At 36.7% G+C, this 12465-nt stretch overlaps 1 protein-coding gene across 1 annotated transcript; it reads left to right on the top strand.

Moving 5' to 3' along the window:
- The first annotated feature begins 4254 nt into the window (after positions 1 to 4254).
- On the top strand, positions 4255 to 12049 carry LOC140167379 (caspase-2-like). The gene is made up of 4 exons (XM_072190688.1): positions 4255 to 4332; positions 8899 to 9070; positions 9770 to 9929; positions 11090 to 12049. The coding sequence occupies exons 2-4, from the start codon at positions 8918 to 8920 to the stop codon at positions 11314 to 11316; spliced, it is 540 nt and encodes a 179-aa protein (XP_072046789.1). The 5' UTR covers positions 4255 to 4332; positions 8899 to 8917; the 3' UTR covers positions 11317 to 12049.
- The last annotated feature ends 416 nt before the right edge of the window (positions 12050 to 12465 follow it).

Below are 12465 nucleotides of genomic sequence, written 5' to 3' on the forward strand. Positions count from 1 at the left end.
ACTTTTGAAATGCCGCCTTTTTTTAAAATTCAAATTGGTATAATCCGGGCAAAATATAGTCGCATCGAGCCGAATAAGGTATCAAAATAAACAGAACAATATTCTCCATCTATTGACTACTTCATTTGCCAAATTCGGTTTAAGTCTTTAACAATGTTTAAGATATTGCTTTAATTAATGTTTTAAATGTTTCGGATACTTTTTATGCGCATTACCAATTCTGATATACTGTAGACAATGTTGTCTCTAAAGGCAGTCAGAACCAAAAATCATCGAAAATCCCACTGGGGGGGGGGGATATCTTGTACCCCGGAGAACTCCCTGGTGTGGTGGAAGGTAGGCTTTCATGCCCATATGCCCATGCAGATTGTTGACAATTTTAATGACGTACATTCCTCATATTATTTACTCTTTTGTGGGGATAACTAATATAGTGCCTTTTTTTTTTATAGCACCATCATTTGCGTAGATCCCGGGGATGGGGATACCCCCATAAGGGGAATGATCCATTCAATCATCCAATGTTGATGCCTGTATGTGGGTGTCTGACCAAATTAACTTCATATTTGGCCATTTTAGTCTAAATAGTGCAACTTTGAACTCTTCGCGCGAATTTGTTCCATTTTTGCCCCATATTTCTCCATTTTGATTTCAATGTATAGTAAAATATTTCGCACACTTCGCGCGCATTTGTACCATAAATTTACTCTGTCGCCAAAAGGTGCTGCATGGGATACTTAATATCAAAATATCAAACCCCATCCCCCATCTACGCCATTGAGCACCATAGATGGTAACCATTGGTTAGGGACCAAATGTGTATTGTGTAACATTAATTTGAATGCGTTTTGTCGAATTACTGTTGATTTCATGGCTGAAATGTTAATAAAAACTGTATCTGATATGCTTTTGTGTATCAGAACTTATATACCAAACTTAACTGTTTTCGTACACGTGCTTGTTTAAAAGTGATTTATAAAAACCTTGATCAAATTAAGCAACCAAATGCTTTTACTCCGAGACCATTATTTTGTGCATGTAGGAATACATTACTCATAATAATTATATTCCTATTTCAGGAGGGAGGACCCCTAAAGTTGAAAAAGTTTTGAAAACCCTACAGTTGTCAATATTGAGAACCCTTAAGCTTTCAAGTACTGTAAAAACAGATGTTGTTTATTTGTTTTTTTATTTGATAATCCATGATCCGCTTGGTTTTTCAATTGGAATGAAAATGGTTTCTTGGTTGGCTATAAAGGCCAACAGCCTAGGTCCGGCTTTGGCAATTCGGCAGATTCGGCAGAGTCATATCAGGACCCAAGCGTGTTGCCTTATGGAATTCAAGGAAAAAATGACAACAGTCATGCAATCAAGCAAGCAACCAAACTTCGTGAAAGTAACAAATTTACCAGTTTATGAATGTCCCTCAACCAAGCAAACAAAATGTGATACTGAATGAATTTTAACAAACAATCAAATAATTAAGCACATAACAAACAGATAATGAAACAAATTAACTTCAGCTCCCAAATCGGTAGTGTTATACTTTTGTTTGGGAGGGGGGCTTTCATCCATCATCTTATTTCCATACATACATCAAAATCAGTAAATATAAATAAGCTTGGACTTGCATAACTTACCAAGGGGTATACATGATACCTCGTGGATTTTTTTCTTAGTTTGGGTATTGATAGAAAGTCCGACTTTAAGGGGACATTTCAGCCAAACTACACCCCATAGAACATTCAAATGCTCTACTCTGGAGTCATTCGTTCATTCATTCATTCAACTTTATTTCATTCAAATATAAAGTCTCGTCGGTGTTCTTTTGGGTGTAGGCCTATAATATCACAAATTTGCAAAAATAAAATCCATATAATTGTACTGTCCATTTTTTTAGTTGTTAGATTATACTAGGCTTAACTTATACCGTAACATGTCTTGGCTCAATCATGGAAGAAAGAGATAAGAAGGAACCACAACGAACGCATTCACTTTGTCCACTCCCTTTACCGACATTTAGTTGACATTGTTATCCATGGCTCAATTATATAGCATGGGGCTAATCAAAATGACAATTGAATCAATCGTATGAGTTCATCTGGGACCAATCAAAAACATACCTGAAATAAAAGTTGGTGCTCAATGAGTATAACATTGATTTCCTTTGAAAATTTGAAGTTCTGTGTCTTTAGGAAGACAATATATGCAATTTTCATCGATTTGGATATTTAGGGTATTATACATGTAGGCTACGCCTAAGTTGTGGTATAATAAAATTGCGATGGAATATCAAATTTGGCGCTTTGCAGAAATCTGCCGTGCCAATTAGATTCCTTTGCAAGTTCTGAAAATATATGTGACCAAAACCCGGAACAAGTCACCAGGCATGTTTTTGAGTTAGGCCTTTAAAGATGACATTCCCATAAAAAAGAATCACATTTTGGAATTCCTAATTTCCATGCAGGTATTTCACGGTGGGACTAGGTGGCCTTTCAAATCCTTGAAAGTACTTATTAAAAGAGGTTTATTTAATCAATAAATAACAGATGAACTATGATAACCCCTATTCAATCCTGTGTAAGGCAGGAAACTAATTGGCCCATTACTCAGAATAGCAATTTAGCACAAATCATTTACGAAATTATCCATATCTTGAAAAGTATTGATGCTATTGGTATAATTTTGATATCATTTTAAGGCTTATTGTCTCATGCTTATATTTTTATTCAAATCATGAAATGTCAAAAATGCGACTTGTTCCTGGTTTTGACTGAGCAGGTCACATAATGTGCTTACATGTATAACCAGTTTTAAAGATACAATACAAAATGTCCCACTTTGAGTGATTCTGCGTGCGTAAGCCGCGAGTTATAAACGTCGTGAAAATATTTTAATAAAATATGAAAAGCACTACAACCTTTTAAAAATGTTGCGGTAAAATATTTTTGGGCAAACATACCTTTTAGCCCCAGGATTAGGAGGATTCAGACACTGAGGACAGACAGAATCTGAGGAAACCCCCCCCTCGGGCACCCCCAGGGTGGCTCACCAAAATTGAGTAATTTTCAGCCTCCCCCCCCCCCCATGTTGAAAATCTTCCTAAGCCAATGTTGTATCAATCTCCTGGTTTTTGGCATATTAGAAGCTAAAAAAAAATCAGTGTTTCACAGAGTACAAATTTCACAATGAAAGTATAGATTTGTTATGTAGGCCTACAACAGTTATCCTTGATTTTAGATTTTCATTTTCATTATATTAAGCCTACATACCGTTTTATATTATAACAATAGTAGATCCTTGTCATTTGATTGGTTGATATGATTGTTGGTCACATGTCATTCAATAAATAAACTGTATATTTTACGCCCTACGTCGTCACTACCGTGCAATTTGGTTAGACTTTGGTTATAGGCCTATGCGCCGTGCAGTTTCGTCAACCGTGCATTTTTGTCATGTTTTGCACCACAAAAATATTGGAACATTAATAAACGTCTGATGATGTAAAACGTTTCGTGTTTCAGATGAATAAAACAAACCACAATTTAGGCTATATGCTAGGCTCCCTGTTAGCACATGTGTAGGCCTGTTATGTGTAGGTTTGGTTTTTTTTTGGTTTTTTTTTACAGTTTTTCTGATAAGTTTTTGAGGACAAAGCATTTTCTGATAAACTTTTTCATTTGTGTTTCATGTGATAACTTTAATTATAAACCAAAGAAAGTTCACCATAAAGGTGTATGCCTATGGCCGGGCACCATAACTAGCTCTTTTTTTTGGGGGGGTCATGATGAGCAAAATTGCCGCAAAAAGGAGAAAACTCAATTAGCCTATAGTGTAGTGTAATTTTAAGAATGGGACCAAATCTGACTCCCGGGATAGATTGAAATAAAACTCATTTCGATTTAAATGTTTTAATCGGTATTAGCCCGAGGTATTCACACCTTTATCAACCCTAGTGAGGAAGGAACAGGGCCATGATGTTTCGGGCTAAATCGGTAGGCCTACGAAAAGTCCAAATTTTGTCCACAGGCTTTTCACAAAATCGCCCCATCCCCCTGGAAAAAAATCCACTTTTTCAAAATCAGCACCCCCAAATGAAATCCTGCGCACGGGCCTGAGTGTTTTACTTGACAAGCTCTTGTTGGTGAAAAACGTGAGTAGGCCTAATAGGGGCCTTCTATGAGAAAAACTCAAATTTGTTTATTGAGCATTTGGCTTGCCATAGGCTATACTCGGCTGCAAAATTTGTAAACCGGAAGTGAGCAACTGGATCATTGTTTACATGCGAAGTCGGGACCAGGGCTGCGCGAATTTTGGTATTGTGTAAGTAAGGTAAGTGCCTTTTTGGTATCTATGCTATATTTTGTGTCCCGATTTCAGTAACAACTTTTCTGATTATAAATAAATATAAATTGACTCGCTTTAAACGTGAAAACAAGACAACATGCAGTTGTAATAAGTCCAGGCAAAGGTTGTTGAATTCGTCAGGTATCTGTTTGTCATTGTGGAATTTCCCATATGGCCGTAAGCTTACATGAATGTCAGGCGTTTTCTTTGTTTGAAAGGAACAATAAAGACTGATGGTTATTATTACTACTAATAAAATACAGGTTTAGCAATAATGTAAACGTTGCACAGTGTCAACACCCTGTCCCTGTATTATAAATATTTTTTCCACCGTGACCATGCATGCATATGCTCCACACAGTCACGATTCATCGCCCCGATATCTTCATCAGTTCAAGGCAGAAATCGCCATGGTAGGGTGAATCCACCGCCACGCATGGCCATTTTGTATTGACCTGTTTAATAGTTGTGAGTCGCATAATGGGCAAGAACATCTAAGGCTATTGACAATTAGCCACTTGCATCGGTTCCGCCATTATGCACTATGTATGCGGGGAGAGCCTCGAACTGGCAGCATACATGAATGGGAATTGAACCAGTCATATAACATTCTGTGTAAGGTTACGTAATTCTTCCTTTCATGTATGCTGCCAGTTCGAGGCTCTCCCCGCATATAGTGCATAATGGCGGAACCGTGCAAGTGGCGAATAGCCCCGATTCGATTAGCCGGTTACTGACCTCGCTGATGTGTGGGTCGAGCATGGTTCGCCATAGGTCATATTCTTTTAGACTACCTCAACGATTGGCCTATACACTGCGCTATATAATTTGGCACATAAATCAGAATTATTGTCAGTTTTTGGCTCAAGACGCGCGGTTCTTTCTCAAGACGCAAGCTAACGACTATCATATCTGTTCAAAATATATATTCAAGTGCAAGGGACCACATCTGGTTTCTTTATACGAAATCATTTACGGGAGATATTCATCATTTTCTACCCCGGTATCCAAAGAGTTTCTTCTCATATCAAACTCGTGCAAATTCACGTGTATCGATCCCGGGGATTAATTTTAGTATCTCTGCTGACAAAGTAATTATTAGCCAGGCGATGTCGGTGTGCTCCATACTCCGTTGAAATCAATATTCTATTATTGACATAAAGAAAGTTATATGCATTGTGTTATAGGACTTGCACCTGGAACTTAACTGAATGGGCTAAACGTGTTCCTTTATACCTATAAAGTATAATTTCTCAAAATTAAATATATCACAATTTTTACGGGCGATTTAAAAATCTTTACGGACAATATGCAGGAAAACATATACACAACAAACAGCAGTTGCCGCTAATTAGTGTATTGCATTTCAAGTTAGTGTACTGGAAACAAAGCCCTGGTTTTACCTGAAAACAAATAGATTTTTCTTGTAATAGCCGAGGTAATAGCAACATCATATGTGACCCCTCAGCACAACTGAGCCCGGATGTCGCCAATCATCATTTTTGAGATATTCAACCAAAATATTCTGCTTGAAATTAGCTTTAAAATGATGTATATCATGTCTATATATAGTAAGTAGTGAAAAATCAATAAAACAGTCAATAAATCCTTTGTTTCCTATTGTTTATTGTTAAGTTCAATGGAGCATATCTCAATAGTGGCACTGGCGACATCCGGGCTCAGTTGTGCTGAGGGGTCACATATGGGGTAAGAGCATGCACAAATCGTAATAATGTGTAGAATATAGAAACTCTGTTGTATCTCATATGATAGTCATGGTATGCTTAGCCTGAGTCGCTTGGCCTATCTCTAACAAAATCGCCATGCGTAGCTGTTTAAAAACGTGAGGATTCGCTGTACTATCACAGCAATTTTTGACACGAAGATATAGGGATGATGACGATGTGCGTTGTTTGTCATAATGTTGTGTCATGATATACATAAAAAATGATATAGGCCTACATCATAATACTAATCATGGCGTGTCCGTCCGTCTGCCCTCTGTCCGCTGGGCTATCGCGCTGCGGGCTTCTAACGCGTGCTTTCATGAAAAGTGCGATCGGCGATGCACGCGAGTATACCGACGGGCGCAGTGCAAGCATCGGAAAGCATTACAGTGTGGTTAATCGTGCAGGTGCATCTCATCGGATTCCAAAACGGCACACGTACAGAGGCCTATTAGTAGTTTAAAAGGTCAGGGCAAGTAGGCCTATATGGGTAACGGGTGTTGGGTAATTAGAGAACCACCCAACCCGAGAACCGCAAAATCTAGTAAATTACGGTATATTAATCATGACCTCCCCAGTGTAACTTACTTCTGGATCGAATATGGGGAATTGAAGAAAAGTCTGAATACATAAAATTATAGTTGTAGACCTTAATTTAAATACCGGTATTATGACACTTTGACTTTCATCAAAACAAATATTCAATCCATGATACTCACCAATTTAAAAGGACTTACTACAGGACCCAGGGGCGCCACTCAAGTATGATAGTGTACGCATGCGTGACCAAATTTTCTTTAAACACCCCCTAAACAAGTTTTACCCTACCAGCAAATTAGGCCATTAATAAGGTAATTTAATATAACATTTACCCCCTAATGAGTTTTTTGGCTAGTAAAAATGAAAGAATGTACCTTTTTGGACTCGTAATTTACCAAAAATTTTAAAAGGTACCCTAAACAAGTTCAATTATTCAGTTTCAGAAAACTACCCTAAATGTGTCATGCGCGTAGCTTGCCTTGCCTAAAAAAACACACCTTTTTACTTGTTTTTTTGGTCACGCAGACCATTTATGTGAGTGGCCCCCCCGGGCTACAGGAAGATGGATGTATGACAGTTTGTTGAAATGCCAGAAAATGTGGTCAATAGACAGGCCCTTCATGTCCTCTAAATCCATACCCTAATTGCCATCCTCATGTCCCAATGATGTCCATCAAATCCATACTTTAAACACTGATGCTGAAATGTCCTGTATACCAGTACCCTTTTTTGCAAAATAGCATGAAATTGAACCGTACCGTACCTTAAACATGGTCTGTGCGGACTGCAACGATGCGTGAAAAAAGTAACCTTTCCCGCGGATTTCTGCTCAAGGATGACAACACATTTATTTTGAGTGGGGGATTAATTGCTTTCTACTAGATTTCAAAAAGGACTCAGATCGCCTTGAATGTGAAGATATTGGTGAGAAAATTCAAAGCTAGACTTCGCTAGTAACTGCCACTGCTACCTGAGTACTCTAGACCATGGTGGCCGATGTTAGTACTACACCAAAGTTCTTGCGCATTAGTCATGACTGACCCTTGCAATGGACTTACTAGCAGTAAGATGATCTAGCTAATTGCTGCAGTACCATATACTATGCTGGTGCTCCTTTGTTAAAAGGGAATTCCCTGATTGGGGAGTGGAAGATCAAAGCGAAGTAAGAGCTCATATCTAAATTCGTTGGGGACTGTTACTTTTTAAAGTTTCAACATCCGTATACATACGACATGTATGAATAAAATACGACATGAATAAAGTAATCGTCTTCCAAATCTAGGTATATCAATTTAACACCCAGATTGGGAAGATAGAGGAAATGGTCCTTGTATTGTTATCAAAAATAAATAACTTGACTCACAAATGCTAGTATTTCGAACGCAATGCAACTTCTTTTCTAAAATTTGCAAGTTTCTTGAGTTTTCTTGAGTAAACACGACCAAGCTGAGTTGTCCACAATTGCGTTTTACTTGACTTTGTTTATGTAAATATATTCAAGGTTTTTATAATTGACACCTGTCTATTTCTTTCCTTGCCCTGTTGTATAGCTATTATTATAAGATGAGCTCAAAGTGTATATTTCTACATTTTGAGCTCAAATGAAGTAGATGTTTGAAGTGGACAAACATGTGAAGACAAAATCTGATATCAAAGTTATATATACTTTTATTATCGTGCAAGTGATGCTGTCAAATCTGGAAAGGGCCACGGATAATGTATTGTATGTGCGCTAGCAGGATAGCAATTTACACTTGCAAATTAAAGGAAAGGGAATAATCAGAAATAATTAGGATGAGTACGTAACTGGTGCATGCTTTGTACTTTGTTTTCAAAATTACAAAGAATGACTACTTGACAGTTTGAAACTACCATCAGGTATGGGAGGACAGGCAGTTCTGAATCAAAGCTACATGTAAAACCCTACCTGTCACTTAAAGTACGTCTTGCACGCTTTATACAAACGATCAGTTTATGTGTAGCCATAAATACTTACATGTACTGCCAGTGTCAGATCGTGTGCTGGAGTAGCCTGTGAGACACTTATCAATGGCAAATCAAAGGCAAATCAGTAATGAAGATGCTTGCAGCAGCAATTGACTGGTACTCCATTCGGGCATGTAGCAATAGTTTGTAAATAAGTGTGTGGAATGCGGAAAGTTAATGTTGTGAAGTGGATGAGTCTGCAATGTATATTAATGTGCATTAACCTTGTTGTGCAAATATTAATTTTTGTTTTTATAAAAAATATTACATACACTTTCTCTTGCAACCTTTCTTGCAGGTTGAATTGATTTAACATAATGAATGAGTATGATAAATACAGACTGCGGGGTAACCGTACAAAACTAGTTGACAACATCAACCCAGTTGACCCGGTGTTAGAATTCCTTATTGGCAAGGAGACAATCACACCAGATATGGCAGAAGATCTAAAAGCAGAACCAACAAATCAAGTAGGTTATACTGGAAACACAAATTAATTTTACCCGAATCCCTAACAAAGACTAGATCAGAAATGCATCAACATTTTTTTCTTCAAAGTTAATCAAGTTTTAGAATTTACAAGACTTATTGTTCAAATTTAAATCTGTCCTGAAGTCTTTTTAAGGAATCGGATATTAACGTTTACACAGTATTTTTTGAGGGAGCTGAGAGTACACCAGACAAATCGAATTGCATTCTGAATACAAGGAATGTCCTTCTGATGACAATTTTTTTATTTTTTAGAAATTCGTGATATAATACAAATTTTATGACAAATTTTTAAAATTTGGAGACAATCACACCAGATATGGCAGTAGGTAAACATAGATTTGCCAGCATTTTGATGATAATTTGCACATTAATTCAACCCGAGTCCCTAACAATGACTATTAGACCTGCCTCAAGATTATTTTAAGTTTTAGAATTTACATAATTACAAGACTTATTGTTCAAATTCAAATCTGTCCTTTTATTACTTTGATCATTATTTTTATGGTGTAGACTGTAGATTTATAACTGCTATGATCATGGAAAAAGTCTTGCAACGCTTTCGTGTCAAGTCAACATTGGAAAACTACCACTCCTCTCCCCCATGCAATGTTGATTGGTTTAGCACTATAAAGAGTTAAATAATGTTAAATCCTTTTTATTTTTGAATCGTATTTCAGGACAGAGTAGCCAGACTACTAAACTTGCTAGAGAAGCGAGGACCACTTGCCTTTTACCATTTCCGTGAAGCCTTAATGCAACAAGAAGCATATGGACATTTAGTACACTCATTAGATAATACAGACATCACCAAAATGCCACAGAAAAAATCTGGAAAAGGTAAGAGATATACTGTAGGATTCCATCTACAAGCATACATGCTTCTAAATGAGGGTTTTTTGATGAAAGAGATGAAAGGCAGACACCCTCCACAAAAACAATTACTGTATCAGTAATATAGTTGCTCTAACTCCAAGTAATGTCAAAAAAACTTCATTTAAAGGCATGTGCTTGTAGATTGAATTCTACAGTATTGCTTTATGTTTATGCAGATGTACTAGTCTGTACAAAAATGTTGCAAAGCCCTCTCACTCTCAGTAGGTCTTTTCCACATGTGCAAAATCAAGTAATGAACAAAACAATGTGTGCTTGTTTTTCTACTACTAACAATAATTATATTTAGCAATTGTAATACCTTATTTTTAATATACACCTTTAACTTTTGTTCTGATGCTCTAAGCAAGTACTGCATATAACAATACATGATGTAAATAAGACATCCTATTATGAATATTTGCTATTTTGGAATCAAAATAATCCAAACAAGATACTCAAATATCTTGTCTGACAATGACCAATAATAAAATTACCTTTTTTTTTTTTTTTCTGCATGGGAATAATGTTGGATTGATGTTGAAATACATGCCTCCGCCCACTCTAAATGTACAGTGACTCGCCACTGACTGTGTGTACTACCATTTGAATCATTCAATGAGTGAGATATTGGCTGTCGGCTTGCCATCATGTGGTACCATTTGTGTTTCCTTTTAAGTTTCCCGAAGCAGTGTCAGTGACCCATCTTGTTGGTCTGCCTTGCAGTGGCGTAACCAGCAGGGGGCAGGGTTAAGAACGTATTGAAGACATATTGACTGTTGCTAACTGAAAGATTTTGGGTCAGGTTTAAGTTGTGGATGTGATATGTCAGGCTTTTGAATATCCACAGGTCAATCAATAATTCTTCATTGGCTATGAAATCTAGAATGCAGTAGAAGTATTCTAGGATATAAAGTCTTATTCAGATTCCCTTTTACAAAATAAGCGTACTGCTAGCCGTCCAGCGCGTATTATTTGCACAAGGTCCAATGCACACGCTTGACGTCGCGCGCGTATACGCGATGGTTAAGCTGTCAAATGAAATCTGAATAAGACTTTAGTCCAAGTGCTGTTTGTTCACATTCATATTGTCTAATAATATTATTCTTTGAAAATTTGTTCTGCAGATGAAACAGATGCCACGCCATTTGCTGCAACATCATCAGCGTCAGCCAGTGCTGTACCTCCACAGACAGCTAGAATACACAACCCTCATCAAGGCAACTCCAGTAGTAGAGGAGCAACAGGAACAACCAGAGTGAATCAAGGACAATACCAGAGTAGTGTGACTATCTCTGGCAATAAAAACTTTGTCATCATGGGTGGGAAAAACTCAAAGATCAACTTCCATTGATACTCAAAAAGTTACCTAAATATGTTACCTATCCCTGGTATACAAGTTGATATTGATGGATTCACAATTTTGAATAACATGAAGTACGTACAACTTTTGCTGGAAAAATTTTATGGAAAGAATATTGGTTAATTCTTTTGATAATATTACAATGTGTAGAAGATATTTTACAAGCGATCATTGTTACCAGGAGAAGTGTTTTATGTCAAATTTGAAATGGTCAAAGTCAAGTATCACCGTGTAGGTGATAGAAATTGGACATGCCAACTGCCAAGAATTGAAACTGAATGTCATTCATCTTAAAAAGTATTGATTGCGAAGGTATGTTCAGAGTTGCATTGAAATTTGAATCATCATTATTTATGTATTTCATCTTCATGAAGTAACTGAAACTTCAAGATTGCTTTTTGAGGTGGTATTTTCTTAAATTAAGCAATTTAAACGCTACCAGTACCATGTCAGTTTCTAAGTTTAAGCAAATATTATATATATTTGAGATCATGACCACTTTATGAATCTTAAAGTACAACTTCAGTTTTAAACTGATATTGATAGTATTTTTCAATATTTTGTGTTTGAAATCCAATGAAGTTTGAGCAACTGTTATGGATCTCTACAAAGTCATATATATATACATGTATAGAAAAATTACATAATTCGTGTACATCGTGGAACATACTCTTTGCGTGGCTGAGCGTAGTAAGCTGTTGTACGCAGATAACCTCGCTAATATGGACGCCAGAGAGTAGCATTGTGCGCTTCGTGTATTAGCATGATTAGTCGCGAGTAACAAGCGTAGTTGAGTGTTCCACGATGTACACGAATTTAATATTTTTTCTATAGCTAGATTTAAGTGATAAAAATGCCAGTTTTTAATCATTTTTATGAGTTAAAGTGTGTGAAGGAAAGAGGAAGACAATAAGATTTTTAAAATCATATTTATCCATTGATTGATACATGTATATATCAAATATATCTATGTGATGCGATCAAGCAAAATCAGACAGAACTCGGAAATATTGATTTTGAGATATAGCCAAACAAAGGAAATATTTCCTTTTGGTTTTCTCTTGTTTTTTAAATTTTTTAATTGCTCATATCTTTGGAACTAGTTGTTCAATTTCAATGGGATTTTCTGCAAAATGCAGC

This window comes from Amphiura filiformis, chromosome 1 (assembly GCF_039555335.1).
Source record: "Amphiura filiformis chromosome 1, Afil_fr2py, whole genome shotgun sequence".
Classification (NCBI taxonomy): domain Eukaryota; kingdom Metazoa; phylum Echinodermata; class Ophiuroidea; order Amphilepidida; family Amphiuridae; genus Amphiura; species Amphiura filiformis.

Coding starts and splice junctions, on each gene's coding strand:
- LOC140167379 (XM_072190688.1), top strand. CDS start 8,918: ATGAATGAGTATGATAAATACAGACTGCGGGGTAACCGTACAAAACTA. Junction 9,071..9,769: donor AAGCAGAACCAACAAATCAA/GTAGGTTATACT, acceptor ATCGTATTTCAG/GACAGAGTAGCCAGACTACT. Junction 9,930..11,089: donor ACAGAAAAAATCTGGAAAAG/GTAAGAGATATA, acceptor TTTGTTCTGCAG/ATGAAACAGATGCCACGCCA.